General features: G+C 39.3%; 1 protein-coding gene across 1 annotated transcript in view; it reads right to left on the bottom strand.

The window, feature by feature from the left end:
• LOC124722560 overlaps positions 1–23152 on the bottom strand; it is a 459722-nt gene that overhangs the window by 109690 nt on the left and 326880 nt on the right. Inside the window, exon 5 of the mRNA XM_047247700.1 lies at positions 2788–2908. Within this exon, the coding sequence (XP_047103656.1) occupies positions 2788–2908 (121 nt within the window). The remainder of the gene's footprint in view (positions 1–2787; positions 2909–23152) is intronic.

Raw genomic sequence — 23152 nt, forward strand, 5'->3', positions numbered from 1 at the left:
CCCAAAATTTTCAAGTAGCATGTTAAATTTTCATATTTTATTATGATACATATTATTGAAATATGTAGCTTTAAGATATAAATGGATTACTAGCAGTTCTCATGAGAACAGGGTCTTTTAAAATGGATACTTCAATCTGCAGCAGAGTGTGCTCTATTCTGAATCTTACTGACAGATTAAAAATGTTGTATAAAACATTGTCAGACTTCTTGTCATGACAGTTCAGGGTAAAACCACGAGCTTTCAATTATTTCCACCATTGACACTGTCAGGAACAGCTGACTGTCAAAATTCCTGCTGTGGTGGCCTTGTATAGCCCAAAGATGGCATCTGATTGGACTGGGACACGGTTTTAATCTGCCAGGAATTTTCAAAACGGTATATGCTACATAATGAAATATTCATTCTGGTAACAATCCCCTACATGATGACTAATCCATTTCACCACAATATCCTTCCTTCCAACAGTGCTAGTCCCACAAGTTATGCTGGAAAACGTCAGTGGAGTTTGATAAATAGGTGAGAGATACTGACAGAAGTGAAGTTGTGGGGGCACGCTGTGAGCTATGACTGGCTAACTTAGTCAGTAAGAACATTGTCCATAAAAGGTGAAGTTCCGGGCTTGAGTCCTAATCCAGCACAGAGCTTTAATCTGCCAGAAAGTTTGAAGGGGATCTTTTGCTTAATGTGTTTGCATGTAGGAACTTTTGTAGTATTTGATTATGAACACAAATAATAATGAAGTGGGTAACATATTTTTCGAAGCAGAATTGTCTAAAATACTACTAATGAACCTAGCACTTTGGAGCTTTAATTCAAGTGGTTTATGCCATTTTTGGTTTAAGAGAAGATATAAAATGTTGATAAATTAAGAACTCTTAGGATCTGAAGCTATTAATGGAATTGAAGGTAAAGTAGTTTTGCATGTATGGATAATACACTCATGTTCAGAAAAAACAGAACACCTTGAACAACTAGAGATAGGACATTCTATTCACAGGACATGTACATCAGTATGTTCTGCAGAAATGATTAGTACTTGAACCAGGACACCTGTGGGTTCAATTCCAACATTGATATCGTGGCGCAATGCCACCTACCAGTGAAATGTACTAGCAGCTCTCATTGTCACTATAAACTGAAAGTAATGGATCAGTGTGACTTAAGCAGGTGCGCATGATGCCTTGTAGATGTATGCGTGAACTGTACCATCAATCAGTAAGTGTGAAAGAGGGCACATTATTGGCATGAGAAAATGTGATGCATCCATCCAGGAAACTGCTGCTCATGTGGGATGAATTGTTTTGGCAGTGCAACCATGTGTTCACAATGGTTCATGGAAGGCCACAGAACAGGATGAGATGGGTCAGGTCACACTACCCAAACCCCCTATCCCCCCCCCCCCCCCCCGCACTCTTCTGAGAAGACAGACCTCATCCAAGTGGAATTGCAGGACAAATCTGTCTCCTCTTCAGCTCTGGTACAATAGTGGAAGAGTGTAACAAATCGTATGCTATCAGGAGTGACAGTCCATCACTGTTTATTATGGCATGGGTTACATGCACATTGTCTACCTCTCCACTTACCTTTGATGAATGTGCAGAAACATGCTAGACAGCAATGGTGTATGGAACAAGATCACTGGGGACAGAAATAGCATCAGATACTGTTTTCAGGTGAATCCAGGCTATGTTTGTTTGAAAATGATGGCCAAATTTTGGTTCGCCACAGACAGGGGGAATGGCATCACAGTGACTGCATTTGCAAAATACATACAGCACCCACTCAAGGCCTTATGGTGTGGTGTGCTACTGGGTACAGCCACAAATCGCAGTTGGTACATGTCCAGGGCACTGTGACCAGTGTGACGTGTAGCCATATCCTCTCTGCACAACACCCCAGATGCCATTTTTCACCAAGACAATGCACTACCACATGTTGCTGCATGAACACACACCTTCTTGGTGTCACAGGATGTCAGTCTTTTGCCCTGGCCTGCCAGATCACAGACTTGTTGCCAGTCAAAAATGTGTGGAATATGGTGAAATGATGGGTGCAGCACTGTGACACAGTGCCAACCACCACAGTGGAACTTTGGAAGCAGCTGAATTCAGCCTAGTGGGCTACACCACAGGATGCTAGTAGCACCTTATACGCATCGATTTCATCATGCATGAGACAAGTTATCAGGGCCCGTGGTGGACCCTGTACCTACTAAGCAGCAGGACACATGCTGAACCAAGCTGACTGAAATGCTTATCATTTCTGTAGAACATACTATTGTACATGTGCTGTGAATATCAGTGTCACACCTCTAGTTGTGCAATGTGTTTTGTTTTTTTCTGAACATGGGAGTATATTAATATATTTAAATGAATTATGTTAACATTACCAATGATGGTACAGATGAGATTACATTAAGGAAATAATTTAGCAGCATCTATACTCCCAGAATATTTTGACCAATAACTATGTTTTTATGTGTTTGAGAGATTTGCTTTGTGTTACCCACATTGCCCCCAAACGTCTGTGTCCTCCTATCTTTTTAGATGCATACCATGAAATATGAACTTCAACAAAACTGAAAGGTGGTACTCTAACCAGAGGCATGTACTGTGCCATTTAATGAATAACTAATTTTACATAATTTTTCCTGAAGAATTTTATATATTATTTATATGCTTCTTAGAATATTCTGCATGTTTCTTCTTCTAGAAAGAGCAGCACCAGAGATCAGCAAACATAATAGGAGTGAAACCAAAACATGTAAGTGTGTTCACAACTTACCAGCACAGATGCCCTGGTTCATTTTCTCCCATAACCTGATCTAACAGACGCTTATAATGAGGAGAACAGTGTCCTTCTCTCGTGATTGTTGACTGAATGCATGCTGCTTGTTGAAGGTACTCTGTAATTGTGAAAAGAATCTAGGTTTAGACTTAATTCTATACATTCTGGAAGTTTTTGAAAATTGAATAATGCTACTGTTAATACAGTTTTTCCATGAAATCGTAAAATACAGTGGACAGCGTGTCAGTGTATATAGAATGTCCAGATATTTGTTCAAAGCTCTTCACCATGTGATGCAATATTGAATTTTAAAACAAAAATGGTTGTAATACATTATGCACCATTTCTGAGGAAACCCCTGACAAAATGCATGTTAAGAGATTACTACTCAAAGTTACTACTCTAAAATACTGTCAAAAACTTTCATGTTATAAGTGAAAGGAGGACTTATTGTTTCAAATAGGCTAGGCAAAGGTTTTGGATCTGAAATGTGTCATTTTTGATAGGTACATTTTTTAGATGTTTGCCTCATCTAAGCTCAAAAAATGTGCTCTTTCACTCATGAGAACCTGGTGGGAAAGCAGTTCTCAACTCAAAGATTTGTTTTAATATAGCAGTGCTTCATTAGGCATGCTCATACTGTAAGTGATATGCCCTTTATACACTGTCCAGTCACTTTAATGTGAGCACCTGTCAAAAGCCTGAATAACCAGATTTTGTGCCACAGACTGCTGAAAGACATGCAGGTACCGACAGGGATGTGAAGGCATGCCAACTCCAGTGCCTCAGCCAGCTGTGCTAGCTTTTGACAATCCATGGTATGAACAGCTGATCAAGATGGTTCCATAGATGCTTGGCTGGGTTTAAATTTGGGGAGTCTAGTGGCCAGGGGAGTATCATAAACTCATCCTGGTGCTCTTTGAACCATACTCTCACACTGCAAGCTGTGTGACATGTTTCATTTTCCTACTGATAGATTCCATCATGCTAAAGAAAACAAACTGCTTGTAGGGGTGGACATGGCCCCAAGGATAGTTGCAACTTGTGTTGATCCATTGTACCTTCAAGAATGACAAGATCACCCAGGGAATGCCACAAAAACATTCCCCGGATCATAATGCTTCCTCCTCCGGCCTGGATACTTTTGACGATTGTTGCAAGATGTTTAATTTCAGATATTTCGCGCCATACATGGCTTGGCCATCCGTCCAATGGAGCATAAAATATGATTCATCTGAAAAGGCTACCCATTGCCACTCTGTGGACATCCTCTTGTGGTATTAGTGTGCCAATTACAGTCATTGACTCCAATGAACAGCAGTTAGCAAGGGTGTCTTTAAACAGCTGCCTGCCGTGGAGACCCATTGAGGAGACACTGTTGGTAGCCGCTTGGTTCATCTGGGTAGTCAGATGCTCAATAGTTGCACATCTATTCTCCTGTACACATCTCCGCAGCTGTTGCTCACCCTGTCATCTAAGGTCCATGGTGAACCACCAGTTGCCTCAGTGCTGGTTTTGCATAGTGCCATTTTGCAATGTACAGTATACCTTAACAACAGCAGTACATGAACAGTTTAGAAACTTAGCTGTTTTGTAAATACTTCCATCCTTGGCCTGAAAGCCAATGATCATGCCTTTTGGGTGTCAGATAAATCACTCCGTTTCCATGTTACAGCAGTGGCTGCACAGTTTTCCACATCCCCTGACACATTTCATAAACTCTCCACTGCTAGTGCTACCACCTGCCGAGTGTCAATGGTTACTGCACACTGACATCTAAGACAGGCAGTGGTCACATTAACGTGACTAGACCAGGTGTTGTAGGACACAATATGATCAGCAATTGGAGAAGCAAAACTTTGTAGCTGGTGGTCACTGTTGGTAGTGGCAAAAATGCAAAAGCCGCTGTTCAGTGCAGAAGGGCTACAGTTGAACCCTGACTGACATTAGTGATATTTAAACTGGTGTAGTGTTTCAGAAAGTGCATCAAAAACCAAAATGACGTGAAAGTCATTGTAAGCCAAAATCTATAATACCAACTTCCAAGTCCGTGAATATAAACAGGGAAGAGCACTGAGTCATTATGCATTTAGTAGGATACTATGTTAGTGGAAGTCTCATTCAGTACTTTGCAGTGAATGTAGGTGAGTGTTTGTCATGTTGATAGATTCCTCTGTCATTGCTTGGTAGAAATGAGGGTTGAACCATGGACTTTTGATTTGTAATCTGACATTTTCCTACATAGCTACTGAACCACATTTAAGGACTGACATTCTTATCAACCAGATCACTGCAGCAAAGATTTGGACTATACTAGGAACTTCAAGCAGAGTAGCACAACTGGTGTGATATGATATGCAAATGGCACATTTGTTTACTCCCATCTCTAGTTACTCAGACAAAGAGACAGAACACTTATACAAGGAATTAAAGAACCTGCATGATAAAAGAACTGACTGCCACTTCAGGTTTATAAATGGAGATATAAATGCCAGAGTGGACCTTAACCTGAAGAAGTTAATGTGTACACTGAAATCTTTCATTACGAAACACCATACTAAAAAGTAGCTCTAACTATGAAACAGACCATAAGCTCACTGACTATCAAAAATATGTCTCCATTTTAAATGCCTTTAACACTGGAAATGACCATGGGTTGTGTGTGTACTAGATAGGCAAAAAATGATCAAGGAGAAGAAAATAATTTTGAATATTGATTATCTGAGTAAGAAAAGTTAGTAGCCTCACAAAATAGTTCAAGAAAGATTGTCAGACAAGTCATGTGGTGCAACTGAACATGCTGATGTGAGCTATGATGAAAATAGCTGCAACAAAGGAAAACACTAAGCTTAACGGAAAGTTAAGCAATGAGACAAAAGGTATGCTATTAAGGAAAAATAAAGCAAAAATTCAAATCAGTAAGAGTGAAATAGAGTTGTGCCACACTGTTAGAAAGAAAAATTAAGCTGACATAATGAAGAAATACATCAGCACATCTGCAACTTCTACCACAATTTATCCAAAATATTGGAAGAGACAGAGCAGCTACCAGAAACAGTAGGTAACCATGAAAGCAGCAGTACTTCCAGTAAAAGTACAAAAAATGCCACTGAACTGCTGAAGAAAGGTAAATCAGATGGGTATTGTAATAAAACAGGGTGTGACAGAATTTTCTCAGCTAATGAAGTATGTGATAACACCTAAATTATAGCCAGATTTGGCCTTGTTTCTTTTATTTATTACTGTGAATGTTAACAAATGTTTCTAATTCTTGAGCATAAATTTTACCATAAATATATTTTTTGTTTATGCATTGATATATTCACTTTATGCAGAGATGCCTTTTGAAGATTAATTTTAAAAAAATTGTCAGCGTATCCTGTTCAAACAAAACTAAATTATCTGCTAATAATTTTAACAGATTATTTAAACTGCAGATAAAATTTATTTCACCATTTATATTTGCATATTTATTCGGCCAATATGTAATTGATGTTGTAACATACGGATAACAAAAAGGTTCCAGTTCTAATATTGCAAATGTTTTAATCTTCCTTACCAGCTGTTATCACTAAAAATCTTCTCATAAATACATGTGCCACTAACTAACTAAACTAACTGTTCTCAAGAAACGCTCACTAAACTAAATTTGATGAATAATCTAAAAACAGAAATCACACTAATACAGTATTGACTTGTTGAAAGTTCAGCAAGCCTCAAGATAAAACAGCTTATATATTGTTGTTCACAGACACTGTGTCAGACTGTTTTTGATATGGACTAAGTTCACATCTGTAAAGCTCTTTGCAGTGTTTGCAGGAGATTGACAATGAAAAGAGTTCTGTGTTTTATGTGTTGAGATTTTCATGTGGAAATGTGAAACGGTGTGTTAAATTTCAAGTGACATGATAAATAAACCACAATTTCTGACAGCATAACTATTAACTCTGTGCCATGCCATTTAATACCCTGGACCTCGAATGTGGCATTACACAACATCTGAACGTCTCTGGACGCTGACACCTTCTTAGAAGGCTGAATGAGTTTTTTAAAAATTGTTCGATGTCACCTTTCTTGCACTTGAATATCCTTCGCTTGCTAAACAGTAAATATTTTTATGTAATGTCAGTGTGAATTATAAACACAAATTTCTTATTGCTAAAGCAAGGGAGTAGTGTCATAAGTAGGAGCTGCCACTGGGATTATGTGCTGCTTTGGCTGAAGTATTAATAGTTTTTGCATTACAGAGAAGTGCTACAGAAAACCACACTTCACTGATGAATGTTATGTAAGCAATATGCTATGAAGAAACATGGAATCTGGATACTGAAGGAACACTGATTTGGATTTGAAAGCTGCAAAAGAACTTTATGCCTACACAAGCCACAAGTAAATAAAAGCAATTAAAATAAATCTCATGATCTTTGCACAAGGATACAGAAGCAATAATTACAAGCTCAGTATTCAAGAATTATTACAATTGTAACACTCTGGGGTGAAGTTTTTCTAAAATGACCAATATGAGTGCTAACATCAAAGGGAAAAATGGTGTAGAAGGAGTGGTGGTAGATGCAAGGCATGATATTTTTGATGATTCAAGTGATGTATATGTGGATAAAAGATCAGAATCGAATGAATTGTTGAGATCTGTGTTAGAAAAAAATGGGAGAATTGGGCTCAAAGTTAGCAAATCTGAATCATCAAGGAATTCAAATAAAGTCTCTTTAAAAGAGGACTTGGAATCTTCAGTGTAGTCAAACAGTGAATTTTAAGATCAAGAATGAGGAAAATAGAATCTTCAATTAAAACAAATACTAATTCTGTGAAATCAGAATTATCTAACCAAATTATAGACTTTAAAAAAGAGATGGAGGCTAGTTTAAAAAATATGGATGCAAGAGTAGACGCTATTGAAAATTGATTAATAGCATTAGAAATTCATTAATTCAAGATAATAATCAGATGGAGATTATTGAATAGCTACAGACAATACAGAAAACTGTAGAAGATAAATTTAGTCATTCAAATACTGAAACAGTGAGACAATTATCTAAATTAAATAAAAAGATAGAAAATGTAATAAGAACATAAACCATGATTTATATGTATTGGATCAAAAGTTAATAGAGGTTGAAGAAAATTTTGTTACTAAAAATGTGTGTGTAAATGGTAGCATTATATGGTCCAACTTACCAGTCAAAAATTGTCCTAATGACAATTTGCACCCTGTTGACTTTCTACAACATTGTAAAGACAACAATGTGTCTGGTATGCAATACAATTTAAAAATTAAAGTTGTCAAAAAGTTTTTTGAAGGAGATGCATTGTCATGGACAAAATTTAACTTTGGTCAGTGGACATTATTTCAAGATTTTGAAAAAAAAATCTTAACTAAATTCTGGTCAGACTCAGAACAGGCTAGAATTAAGTGTGAATTTTTGAATGGTCATATTCACAGAGAAAGAATGGCTCTATGCAAGATTTATGTTGGAATCAATTAAGGAAATTAGTTCATGTAGACAAAGCCTTTGATGAAATGACAAAGACTGATGCAGTTAAGAGGAGATTACCTCAAAGGTTACAGCTGGAGCAACTTCATGGGTCATGTGATTCTCCTGACTTATTTTTGAAATATGTTGATATATGGGACAATGGCTCTGGATAGAAATACTGGACAGAACTTTAACCAAGAACATAATTATGTTGGAGGATTGAATCTGGTTTTAATAGGGAAAACTATGGGACATGAGATAATGGGAGCCACATATTTGGAAATCAGAACAGTGGGGCAAGTGACTATAATGGGAATGTAAGAGACAGGCAGTGGGGTAGAAATGGTGACAACAAGAATAGAAGTTGGGATGCAGTACACGGAATACATCCAAATTGGAGGCAAGATAACAGAGAAAACTCAAGGCCACCTCAATTCAGGTCCACAGTTTTGGGGGGAACAGAATAAATAACTATAGCACTTCCAATGTAAACTGGAATGGAAGAGGGAAATTCAATGTCAACAGATGAGAACAGAACAGCCAGTATACTTACCATGTGAACAAATTAGAGTTTGGTAAAACTCTGGGACACTATGAAAGTTAATAATCGTTCAGAAAGTAAATTTGAACATAAAAGATACAGAAATGTGTGTTGGGATTCTACCTGAGTTTTGCAATTGGGCAGAAAGTGAAGTAAAGAATATAAAGAAGGAAGATAATGAGTGTAATAGTTCTGATCTGGGAAATTATATCAAGAGAAAGTAGGTGACTATATGAATACTAGTAGCAGGCAGCAACGACCTGAGATATGATGTTAATGAGATGGAGGGAAGGTGAGGGGAAGGAGGTGTGAATAGGTATACTGAGAGTGATTATGATGAAGCAAATAGAGATAATTTTACTAATAGTGAGGAAAGTGATGTTGAAATGGAGGATAAAGCTTATGTTGAAATAAATGTAGATGATGTAATGAAGTTCAGTGGTGATGGAGTTTTGTGTAGTGGTATAGGAGGAAATGAGGTTACTGGGGAAAATGTTTCAGAGAAACAGATGTTGCCTGCTAATACTGGTCAGCCTTTAGTCATTTAAGGATTGGGAAGAGAGACTGGAGGAAATTAGAGAGGAAAGGAGAAAATTTTTTAAGATTAACGTGGGATGCTCATAAGAAAAACAGCAGTAATTAAAAATTTTGGGAAATGATTGCTAAAATCAGAAAGATCTCTCGTCCAAACTGGTGGAAAGATCTGAAAAACTGACTGAATAAAAATGGAGACCTACAAGTAGTTTGTTTTGTGTACAGCCCATGGTAGAAAAAGATGATAAAAGGAAGGGTCATGAGTGGCTGCTCTTAATCTGTTTAAAACTGAAAGTGAGGAATTTTTTGAAAAAGATTAATTGGAAGATATAAATTTTAAAGAAACTGAAAATGATTCATTTTTTTTAAATGCTGAGGGAAAAGATGTAGGTGATGAGCTAGGCTACCCAAATATAAAAGTGAAAATAGAAGGCAGGGAAGAGAAATGTTTACGTGACACAGAAAAACACAAAGTGCCTATATTTAAGAAAGAAGTAGCAGAAAGAAAATTGCAGAAAATAGAAAGAGGGGGGAAGTAATAAGTACCCAAGGTTCAGAAACCTAATAAAGAACAAAGAACTTTTACGTTAACCCTTGAGTAGGTCAGGCATGCCTATGTATAAAGGCCACAAAAAAAAATGTATTTTACCATTCCATTAGCATTTCACAATTGTGGGCCCATACCTATTCCTTCATAGTGCATCAACTAATGTGGTGATAAGTTGTGTTGTCTCCCGTCCAAGTGTGCAGCAGTAACATGAATTAAATAGCAAGCTATGCAAGAAAAAGTTTACAATCCATGTAATAACAAGCCCATAATGAGGCAGTTGTCTACAAGTTAATTATTAACTGAATAAGCAATTGGCTGGGATCTGAAGTTACTGTGGTGTTTAATGCTACAAGAAGGTCATTTCTTAGAGTGACACTCGCATGTAACAAAAGAGTGATACTGTGAAACTTTATTTTATTATTGTTTAATTAAACAGTGCTAGCTCATATAATGTAAATTTATTTTAATGTTGTTGAATTAAATAAGATTTGACTGTGATTTTGCTCATGCATATTGACATTGGTGACATAAATACAGCTACACTTTATAAGAGGGTTGGAATTTTAATAGTGGCAACTATTTATTTACATCAGGTTACCTTCCATTCAGAAAGCTGTTACACTCAGCAGCTGTTATATTGACTTGTAAACTATAGATTGCAGCAATCAGTTGTCCTTTTCAAATTTTATTGTGCAGATCTAGATTTTGGACGGAAGCCACTAGTATTCAATGAACTGTGGATGAAGCCCGACCAACAGGGAATTAAATGCATTGAGTGAAAATAATAGTGCATTGAGAATGGCTGTCTTCTAGCCTAAATCTAGAGCTGCACAATAAAATTTAAAAATGGCAACTGATGAGCACAATCTATAATTTACAAGTATTTATTTACAGCTCATACAAAACAGATACGTGTTTCAAAGTTTTTCTGACCTTCAAAGTAGTCACCAGCACTGTGTACAATCCATTACCAGCAATGTGGAAGTTGTAGGATACTCCTAGCAGTGCTAGTTGTGTTGACAGTTCGAGCAGCATGGTGTATTTCCCAATGAATTTGTAGCAGTTCTGAAGTGAATGCCGTGAAGTGTTTTCTTCAGTTTAGAAATCGAGTTGAACTTATGAGGGCTTAAGTCAGGGGAGTGCAGTGGGTGGTATAGCACGTAGCAGCCCCATCAGTCAAACAGATCAGTAACAGCTTGCGCTGTATGTGCTTGAGCATTGTCCTGCAAAATGAGGGTCAGGTCCTGCAGAAAGTGTCATCACTTCTGTCTCTAAGCTGGTTGTAGGTTGTGTTCCAAAAATGAACAGCATAGAGACAGAAGTGATGACGCTTTCTGCAGGACCTGACCATCATTTTGCAGGACAATGATCAAGCATGTACAGTGCAAACTGTTACTGATTCGTTTAACTGATGGGGCTGCTAAGTGCTATACCACCTACTGCATCAACCACCTACTGCATCAACCACCTACTGCACTCCCCTGACTTAAGTCCTCATGAGTTCAACTTGATTTCTAAACTGAAGAAGACACTTCATGGCATTCGCTTCAGAACTGCCACAAATTCTTCAGGCAATAGAGAGGTCCGCTCAAACTGTCAACACAACTGGCACTGCTAAGAGTATCCTATGACTTCCACATCACTGGCAATGGTTTATACACAAAGCTGGTGACTACTTTGAAGGTCAGTATAACTTTGGAACATGTATGTATTTTGTACAAGCTGTAAATAAATAGTTGCCACTATTAAAGTTCCAACCCTCGTATGTTTACAAACAGCACCAAGTGCTTGCTCATGTTATGAAAAACAGTGCACCCACTTCAGGGTTACATGAATATGTGTGTTGTATGTAAAAAATTACTTTTTCTAAAATGTTCACTTGTGTGAAATAAAGAAATTTTTTGACATTTACATTGGTCACCTCGAAACACTTTTGAATTCTAATCCTAATGCTTATAGACTGGTCCATCACAAATCTAGAAAATTATTTGGCTGTGTAATATCACAGAATTGAAACTATAAAAATATGATCTCTAAAACTATATTCCTTGTCAGTTCAGTTATTTTACAAATGTCTTTGATTCAAACTGCAGAATGCAAAGACCAATTAAAGTAATGCATGCACACTTGAAAGCCACGCACATTAGCAGTACGTTATCATCCATGAGAATGCAATATGAAAGAGCAACAGTGTGAACATCCAATAGAGCCCACCCTGGGTGGGAGCCTATTAAAACCCTGCCACTCTGTGCTCGTGGTCAGTGGTCACATTATTACTGCTTGCATACGTTTGCCTTATCTTATTGTGTTAGGTGTATGTTATGGCGATTGGCATACATGCTACAATCTAATAAAGTTGTACTAACATTCTTGGTTGTGTTGTGTGTCCAAGTTACATGTGGCGATGAGGATGGAATTGTTCTCTCCACATTTTTCAATCTCTGGTTGATACTCCATTGCATTTATGATGTCTTATAGTGCTATTGATGAGTTTTTATGCCAGTTGGTTGATCAGCAAGGGATTCTTACTATGGCATTGGTGCATCTCAGTCAACAGCAGAAGGTGTTTTCCACAGTGCAACACAATAAAACCTAGATATTGCAAATGCTTGCCTCTGTTTTGGGCAGTTTGGGGCTGTCTAAGTCTACATCACCTCCTACATTGTCCCTTGCATCTTCTGTTTTACCTGTCGCTACCCTGGTTGTTTATTTCCTGCTGTTTCTGACTTACGATGAATCTGTTGAAAAACGGGAAGCCTACGAAAAATGGTTGTGGCAACATTTTCCTGTGTGTGGGTTGACTGATGTTACCTTATGCCTTGCTTTTTTTTCATCTTGGTCATTGCCTCACATGTGTCAACTCTTTAGCCAACTACCCCTCCTGTAGCATCCATCTTCACTCTCTTTTGATAACATGTGACTTTCTTTCAAAATACTACTGTAAACAGACACACGTTATTGTTGTTTGAGTTGAGTTCTGTAGGTGCCACAAGAAACCAGAACATTCCTATAAGACTTGGGCAGCTGATCTCCACGGTTTAAGCCGTCATTGTCACTTTGTCACTGATGTACATAAGCAGTTGTGTGCCGACCAAATGGTTTGTCATTTGGTTGGGCCCTGATTGTATGGTTCGTGAGCGGGCCCTTCAATGTGAAAACCCCTCCTTCTCCAATGTTCTGACTATTGCACAATAATTTGAGGCTTCAAGGGCTGTGGGTACTCAAATTGAATCGTGGTGTGAGATTGCAGAATTTCAACTCACTTACCCCTGCCATTTGTCCAACAGTTCACAAGGGGAAATATGGTGGCAGCAGTCTGTGTGTGAGCAAAACATCATAAAGGCTGGCCCAACTCCTTGCAGCCATGGCCACAACAGCAGCACAGCAAGCCTGGTAATGAGCAACAACTCAAGTGGTCCATGATTCCCTCTTATCCGTCATGTTTTGTCACTCATGATAGGCCGGCTTGTCCTAAGCAGTGGACCTTTCGCCACAGTGCAGCAAAACAGTCCACATTGCTCATATTTGCAATGCAAAATTACAACAGCCTATTGCAGATGCTGTCACGAATGTCAGTTGTGTATCGGCAATATCCAATGAAGCCGGTAAGCTTTTAATTGATGTCAAGGATATCAGAAGGCCATGCACATTCAAGTCGACTATGCACATGCAAGTCAACACTGGTTCTGTTGTATCACACTCAACTTGCAAATGTACATGGACTTGGATTCTCCCCCTTTAATGCCACTGCCACATACGTTAATCACCTACAATAAACAAAGCATTCCAATATTAGGTAGTTTTAGGTCCCAGTCATACAAATTAGTGGTTCGTCTGCCATCTTTCCTGGTGGTAAACAATGCCCACACCAAAACTTTTTTTGATTTGGATGCCTTTAAGCTTTTTGGGTTTACTGTTTCCAGTGAAATTGATCTCATCTCTGATCAAGTGCCTTATACACAACTCAACTCTTTATACTCTGAATTTTCCACATTGTTTCTGCGGGCTTGGGTAGTGCCACTAATTTCAAAGTCCACATCACCATGAAACCTTCAGCCAGACCCTGTCTCTTCCAGCTCACCCAGTGCCAATGGTAGTGTATGACCAAGTGAAGGCAGAGCTTGTCTGCCTCACAGCCTCGAGAGTCGTCCAACTGATTGCATCCAGTGAATGGGCTACCACCTTAGAATTGTCAGGAAGCTGTCAGGATGGTTACACTTTTGTGGTTATTTCAAAGGTTGGTGCCACTAATTTCAAAGCCCACATCACCATGAAACCTTCAGCCAGACCCTGTTTCTTTCAGCTCACCCGGTGCCGATGGTGCTCTATGACCAAGTGAAGGCAGAGCTTGTCTGCCTCACAACCTCCAGAGTCATCCAGCTGATTGCATCCAGTGAATGGGCTACCCCCTTAGTCATCGTCAGGAAGCCATCGGGATGGCTACACCTTTATTGTGATTTCAAAGTTTCTATCATTGGCATTTACCCCTTGGCATGCCCTGATGAACCTTTCACTAAGCTTGCTGGTGGTCAGTATTTTTTCAAGATCGACCTCTCTGATGCACATTTTCAGCTTCCCATTGATGCAGACTCTCAATGGCTCTTGGTCATTAACACACCTTTTGGCTTGTATCAATACTTGTGGTTACCATTTGGCGTGGCCAGTGCCCCAGTGATTTTTCAACAGTTTCTCAAACAACTTACAAGGTCTGTGCCTGACTGTGCCAGCTATCTTGATGATATTGTGGTCTTTGGCTCCTCCACTGCTGAACATCTCAACAACTTATGTATGCTCTTTTCAGTGTTACAGGCCTCTGGGTCAAAATGCAATTTGGAAAAGTGCTACTTCTTTCAGCTTTCTATTGTTTATCTTGGGTTCGAGGTCACTAGCACAAAACCTCTTCTTCAGAATGTCTCTTCCATTGCTCCTCTTCTGCATTCTACATTGGTCACAGAACTCCAGTTTTTTTTAGGTAAGCTTGCTTATTATCATCAGTTTTTGTGTCTGCCCCTGGTAGCTGAGTGGTCAGCGCGACGGAATGTCATACCTAACAGACCAGGTTTGATTCCCGGCTGGGTTGGGGATTTTTTCCACTCAGGGACTGAGTGTTGTGTTGTCCATATTATCATCATTTCATCCCCATTGATATGCAAGTCACTGAAGTGGAGTCACCTCAAAAGATTTGCACCAGGTGAACGGTCTACCCAATGAGAGGCCCTAGCCACATGGCATTTCCATTTTCCATCAGTTTTTGTGGGATTGCATCAGTTGCACATTCGTTACATGCCTTGCTGTACAAGGGAACATCTTTCCACTGGTTACAGTTGTATGAAACATCATTTTCCAAACTGAAGTCTATGTTACAACCTGCACCTTGCCTTGTACCCTACCAACTGGGTCAATATTTAGTGTTAGCAACAGATGCATCCCAACATGGGCTGAGAGTTATGTTAGTTCATAAATATTCTGATGGCTGCATGTGACCTATTGTGTATGCATTGAAGGTGCTTAATTTGGATAAAACTGGTTATTCAGAAGTAGAGAAAGAAGCCCTGACCACTGTGTATGCCTCAAAGAAGTTTTATGTTTTCCTGTATGGTGTAAAATTCCATCTTATCATGGACCACAAGCTGTTAGTTTCTCTGTTTAACCCCTCAGCGTCATTGCCAGACAAAGCAGCACATTACCTTTAACATTGAGTGCTGTTCCTCTCTCGGTACAACTATGAGATTAACTTCTACCCCATGGCTAAACATGCGAATGCTGATCTGCTCTCCTATCTTCCAGAGCCGGTAAGGACTCAGTTTTTGATCAGGAGGAATTACTCTCTTTCCATGTTGATGACTGTGCTCAACAAACTGTCAATGGTTTTCTAGTCACTAGCACTCATGTTGTGCTGGCTAGTGCTACCAATCCAATTTTATGGTAAGTGATACATTGCGTACACCATGGCTGGCCTGAGGTGTCTCCATCATAGGCACTCAACACCCTCTGTAGCTGCTGTGTGACACCCGTAACATAAGCACATTACAAACACAAAAAGGTAACAGACACCAGGAAGGTAAAATTATTACCTTACACCACACTGCACAATGCACTTTGCTCAGTCAGTATTCAAGGTTGCCACAGCAGCTCCCCACCTCCATGGAAAGCTGTAGAGGCTACAACAAGAAAAAATGGCACATTGTGCCTCAACTTTCTTCTGCCCACCCTGAGGACTTTGGAGGAGGTGACCAACATATTCCTGTGGCCGGCTGCTGAAGTGGGGACATGGCTGGGCCAATTCAGAATGAGTTGAGGGTGGTAGAAGGGGGCAACCAACAGAGAGTGCAAAAATATTGGTAGAAATCTCAGTCAGCTAGGCAAAATTGTCCTGCTGCTTTATGTCCACATGAGAGCGTGGCATGCCGGGAACATCCAGGTACTTGCATGTGAGCAGTCTGGCTGTACGAATCAATATGGGAGAAGTGTGAGCTGAGGCAGGAAACTATGCTGTACCTTACACAGGTGTTGCTGGCTGCAGAGTGGAGGGGGTGTGGCCATTGCATGTTGTTTTCATACTGGTGTTAATACCACATAACTGCTCTCACGCTCATTCATCGAACTATCAAGGAAAGCTGGTTTAAGTTGCTCAATGGACACAGTTTCATTCACACCACCATTGTCGGTGACAAAGTTGTTCATTATCCTTGTTGTTACTTGATATAGGCCAGAATTTGGAGGAGCAGAAGGCACACATTAAGTGTCATCACACAGCCAAACATGTTGTGGTTTTCAAATGTGAAAATAAAAGGACAGTGTTGTTCATTGTGTTGAGGGTTATGTGGGCAAAGTTCTTGTATGAGCAACTCAAGTTTTCATAGAAAACCTGTGTGGTCACAGGACAGCCAAGTGGTTGGGAGAGTTTGCATGATAAAGTCACCAGGACACATAGCAGTTTACCGAATACCAATTGCACCAACAAGAAAGACAAATCATCCTTTACAGCTGTGTGTAGGCCTAGCATAGCCCATGGCAATAAATTGATCCAGGCATCTTTGTGGCACATGGGAAGAGATTTTAGAGAGTGATGCATGTGCTCCACCATGTCATTATTGGCAGCGTGATAGCTTGTATGACTGTGATGACTGCCACAAAGGTTAAGTAGCTCATTGAACAGAAAATCCTCAAACTGATGGGCTGATATTGGATTTTTGACACCATTGCTAATAATATAACACTCCCAGAGACTGTTTTCAAACATCTTGGTCAGCCACACTGAAGAATGTTGTCTTTGATGTGGGATAGTCCAGAGTCCCACATCCTGCTAAGAGGAAAACCCTTGTCTCTATTAATCAAGTTGCCTGACAACCTAATTTCCATATCCCCAAAGGGCCACATTACACACTCAACATTGGAGCTCCCAACTACCAATAATCCCACCCTTAGTGACTGCTCAGATCCTGCGGACTGAGAGGCTTCTCTGTAATAGGGCGAGTGGCTGCATCTGGCTCAGGGTCTTTGGCAACCATAGGTAGTACCTGAAATCTGTTTGTCAGACAAACTGGGAAGGCCCTCTGATTGGCCCCACAGAAAGCCTTTCACTGCCAGTCTTTGAATGACCTTCCTCTTGCCCACAGGTGAGGTGTCAACCTCAGTGCAGGATCCGAGGTGGCCACAATAGCGGATTGATTGGGGGACACATGGGCCATGCTGGATGTCCCTTAGATCTGCACATCCAGAACCCCTGCAGCCAGTACCAACTGGAGCTGAGTGAAACACAGCAATCACAGTTCCTATCCATAGAAAAGACAGCATAAATATATTCTAGGCAGTAAACAAACAAATAACTGAAAATAAGTCATTCCTGTTTGAAGCTCATAAAAATATTTAACAAACGAATGGCATACTCACCTGATCTGCTGCAAGAATGTAAGGAGCTGTCTCACTCACTGTCTAACTGACACTGAACTGTTCTAACCAAAACAAAAGACTGCCTGTGTGATACAAGAGTCGACACAAGCCGTGGTGCCTTACTATAGACTTCTATTAAAATGAAATTCTGTGCCTAGCAAGCACTCAGAGGTGCAATAAATTTATGAATTAAACTAGTAGCCACACAGATAATCAAAAATAAGTTGCTCTGGTTTGAAGCTATTAAAAATATATAACGAATGGTTTAGTTGCCTGATCTGCTGCAGGAACGTAAGGAGCCGTCTCACTGTTGGTCTGACAGATACTCAGCTGAGTTTAGGAATTATGATGAAGTAGTAGTTCTACCAGTTGACAAGGGAGAGCCATGGTTGTTTTGACACAGGCTGATTACATCCTAGAAATAGATTCACTATCCAAAGACCCGACTTACAGAAGATTATGCAGCAGCCCCACAGAAAGGATTAAATGCAAGACTCTTTCACTTTCAAAATGAGCATGTTGTTGGAAGATTTGTGCAAGGAGCTTCATGCTGCTACTACCATTCTGCCAAGGTTGTGTGGTTTGCAAAAGAGACATAAGGTAATGTTACCTTTACCCCTGTAGGTAGTAATTTGGGTGCACCCACTTACAACCTGGCAAAGTACTTCACATCTGTTCTTCACCCACTTGTTGGCAAGGGTGAAAACCGTAACTCCAATTATGTGGATTTTATTCAATGGTTGAAATCTTTGAGGCTGCATCATTCAGATTTATTTGTGAATTTCTATGTTGTGAGATAACACATCAAAACTCATGAGTAAATCTAAAGGATTCAGTCTCAAAGATTTCAACCCTGTTGAAGAGTCACTGAATTTAATAAGTGAAAAACTGAATGAAGATTTGGTGAATCTTTGCAGTCAGTGTTGACATGCATGTCTTTTTCATTTAATGGAAATATTTTTTAATGAAATGATGGGTTGGCGAGGGGTGGGATTTTGAAGTAGGGCATTAAGGACATTGGCTTTATAACCTGTGTGCTTCTGAAGATAAGTTTACTACACATTTTTTGCCTGGCACCATTTATGGAATTTTCTAAACTGATATTTGGACTCCTTCAGCTGTCTTCAGCCCAGTATTAAATTTACTGTGGAGATCAAAAGTGATGGGCAGCTTCCATTTTTGGATGTAATGGTTTAAAAAAGACATGATAGCACTTTGGGAAAACCAGCATATACCAATTGATATCTGTATGCAAAGGGTTGGCACCCATTATACCAACACAGCATCATCTTTGTGGCTCTGTTACACAGGGCATATGTTATTTCCGATGCAGATGGTCTAACACAGGAATTTGCACACTTGGTGTATTCAACAGGCTATGCAATTTGGACCATATTTGGAGATGTATGAAGAGAAGCATAGCTCTCTGGCATTTATTCCTAATGCAGGTGACATATCCTTTAAGACAGCAGAATTTTAATTAAATTTGACATTAAAACTGTGTTTCATCTGCCTGCCAAGATCAGGGCACTACTTGGCTGTGTCAAGGATGATTTGGGGTTTAGGAAGCCTGGCATGTACAGAATTTCATGTCAGGGTGGGAAAGCTTATGTTGACCAATCAGTTTGTACAATTCAGTACAGGTGTGCAGCGCATCATCATCACGCAGCCTGACAAATTGGCAATAGAGAACATTGTTTAAACAGGGAACATGGACTGAAATTTCATGAGAGCAATATAGATGATATTACATCTAGTTTTTTGGGCAGTGTTTACGAGGGCCTCCCCAGTTTGTCTGACAAACAGGTTTCGAGTCCTACCTATGGCAGCCAAAGACCCTGAGTCAGATGCAGCCACTTGTCCTGCTACAGTGAAAGCCTCTCAGTCCGCAAGGTCTGGGCATTCACTGAGGGTGGGATTATTGGTAGTTGGGAGCTCCAATGTTGAGTGTGTAATGGGGCCCCTTGGGGATATGGCAGCAAAGGAGGAGAAGGAATCCAGTGTGGAATACTGGGAAAAGTTATTCCAGATGTGTTAAGGCTGCTTCCAGATACTATGAAGAGTGCAGCCAACTGCAGGTGGTGGTTCATGGGGGTACTAACAATGTGTGTCAATTTGGATTGGATTAGATTCTCTCTGGTTTTGTGTGACTAGCTGAAATGGTAAAGACTGCCAGTCTTGCTTGCAACATGAAGGTGGAGCTCACCATTTGTAGCATCGTCAACAGAACAGACTGTGATTTGTTGATACAGAGACAAGAGGAGGGTCTGAATCAGAGGGTCAGATGGTTCTATTACTGTGTAGGCTGCTGATTCCTCAAGTTGTACCTTAGGGTGGTGGGTTTCTGGATTCTGATTAATAGGTTAGGGGTGGACTACATACAAGAAGTGGTTACATGGGTAGTGGGGGCTGTGTGGAAGGGATTGGGTGATTTTTTTTAGGCTATAGAATCTTGGGAAACCACAGAAAAAGGGTGTCAACCTGAAAGAATGCAGGACAAATGCTGGAAGGTAGACCTAGCAACAATCAGTATTGGAGTTGTAAATGTCATAGCTGTGTTGGGAAAGAACCAGAGCAACAAGCACTAATGGAATGCACTAAAGTGCAAATTCTTACAGGTATGGAAAGCTGGATAAAGCTGGAAATAAGTTCAGCAGAAATTTTTACTAAGAACATAACTGTATTCTGAAAGGATGGATTAAATACAGTTGGTGGTGGAGCATTTATTGCAATCAGAAGTAGTCTACTTTGTTATGAAATTGAAGTAGATAGTTCCTTTGTATGAGAATGGGTAGAGATTATTCTTGACAACTGAAATAAATTAATAATTGGTCCCTTTTACAGACTGCCTGACTCAGATGATACAGTTGCTGAACAGTCCAAAGGAACCTTGAGTCCCATTTCAGATAGATACCCTACTTATACAACTATAGTTGGTGGTGACTTTAACCTAGCCTCACTAAATTGGCAAAAATACACATTTAAATTCAGTGTTAGGCTCACAATATTGTCCAAAATCATACTGAATGTGTCGTTAGAAAATTATTTTGAACTATTCGTTCTGAAGCCCACTCAAAGTGTAAACGTTTTGAAAGCATATTTGACCTCTTAGCAACAGATAATACTGAGCAAATAGGGAGCAATATGCTGGAAACAGGGATTAGTGACCACAAGGTCATTGTAGTGACACTGAATACTATAACAACCAAACCCACCAAAAAATATGAAAAACACATGCAAAAAAAAAAAAAAAAAAAAAAAAAAAAAAAAAAAAAAAAAAAAAAAAAAAAAAAAAAAAAAAATTTGCTTGACGTCTTCATAAGAGATAGTCTCCACTCCTTCCAATCTGACTATTTAAGTGTAGACCAGATGTAATTTGGATTCAGAGAAATAGTATTGACAGCAATCAAGAGATATTGATCAGATAAATTAATAAGAGGTGGTACTGATCACCCATAGTACACAAAGCAGATCAGAACACTATTGCAGAATCAACGAAAAAAGGACTGCAAATTTAAAAGAATGTAAGACCCCTAAAATTGGTTAAGTTATTAGAATTTTGAAATTTAGTGTTAACTTCAATGTGAGATGCTTTTAATAGATTTCACAATGAAACTCTGTCTCAAAATCTGGCAGAAAACCCAAAGAGAATCTGGGCATATGTCAGGTACACTAGCATCAAGACACAATAAATACCTTCACTCCACAATACAAATGGTACTGATGACAGTGCCATTAAAGCAGAGTTACTAAGCACAGTTTTCTGAAATTTCTTCAGCAAGGAAGATGAAGTAAATATTCCTGAATATGAATTGTGAACAACTGCCAAACAGTGAACACAGGTTCAGAAAATATTGCTCTTGTGAAATGCAACCAGCTCTTTATTCTCATGAAGCAATGAGTGCTATTGACAGGGGATGTTAGTAGGTTCCATATTTTTAGATTTCCAGAAGGCCTTTGACACTGTTCTTGTAAGGGACTTCTAATTAAATTGCATGCCTTTGGGGTATCATCTCATTTGTGTGACTGGATCCATGACTTCCTGTTATGAAGTTCACAGTTCATAGCAACTGATGGGAAGTCTTCAAGTAGAACAGAAGTGATATCTGGCATTCCCTGAGTGTGTGTTATAGGCCCTCTGCTCTTCCTGATCTACATAAATGATTTTAGTGACAATCTGAGCTGCCCTCTTAGATTTTTTGCAGATAATGCTGTGATTTAAAATCTTGTTAAGTCATTAGATTATCAAAAACAATTGCAAAATTATTTAGATAAGATATCTGTATGGTGTGAAAAGTGACAATCAACTCTGAATTATGAAAAGTGTGAGGTCTTCCATGTAAGTACTAACAGGAATCTGCTAAATTTCCATTACACAATAAATCACACAAATCTAAAGGGTGTAAATTCAATTAAATACTTAGGGATTACAATAATGAATAACTTAAATTGAAATTGTCAATGATGACATATATACTGTTGTGGGGAAAGCAAACCAAAGACTGATTTATTGACAGAACACTTAGGAAATGCAACAAGTCTACTAAAGAGACTGTATAGACTACTCTTGTCTGCCCTCTTCTAGAGTACTGCTGTGTGATGTGGCATTGGAATGAAATAGGATTGATGGAGGACGTCAAAACAGTTCAAAGGGAGGCAGCCCATTTTGTATTTTCATGAAATATGGGAGTGTGTGCCACAGATATGATATGCAAATTGGGGTGGGTATCATTAAAATAAAGGCATTTTTCATTGCATCAGGATCTTCTCATAAAATTTCAAGCACAAATTTTCTCTTCAGAGGGAAAAATGATCATCACAATAAGATAAGAGAAATAAGAGCTCACATGGAAAGATTTAAGGGTTTGTTTTTCCCACACACTGTTCGAGAGTGAAATGGTAGAGAAATAGCTTGAAGGTTGTTTGATGAGCTCTCTGCTAGGCTCTTAATTGTGAATTGCAGAGTAGTTATGCAGATGTAGATGTAGATGAAGGAAACAAATAGCTGCTGTCTCTGCAGAGGAGGTGTTATCCAATGGTGACTAAGCCTGATACAGCGTGTGGGACACTTCTTACCTAATTTCTTCTACCCAATCCTCAGGGAGGCTGTGTACTTCTTGTTCCACAGAGCAAATATATTCTGTAACTGTAAGCTGCCTTGAAGCCACAGCAAAATTTAAATGGGTTTCGAACACCTACACTGTGGGGCTGCCCAAACCCTTACTTGAAAGATTAATCACAGTGTGTCAATGTGTACCCCTTCTGACACTGTAGGATGACTGAAACGCCATTCAACTCTGGAGGACTGTCTGGTAACAATACTCCAATGTGCCACTCTGATAGTATCCATGT

The sequence above is a fragment of the Schistocerca piceifrons genome, chromosome X, assembly GCF_021461385.2.
Source record: "Schistocerca piceifrons isolate TAMUIC-IGC-003096 chromosome X, iqSchPice1.1, whole genome shotgun sequence".
Classification (NCBI taxonomy): domain Eukaryota; kingdom Metazoa; phylum Arthropoda; class Insecta; order Orthoptera; family Acrididae; genus Schistocerca; species Schistocerca piceifrons.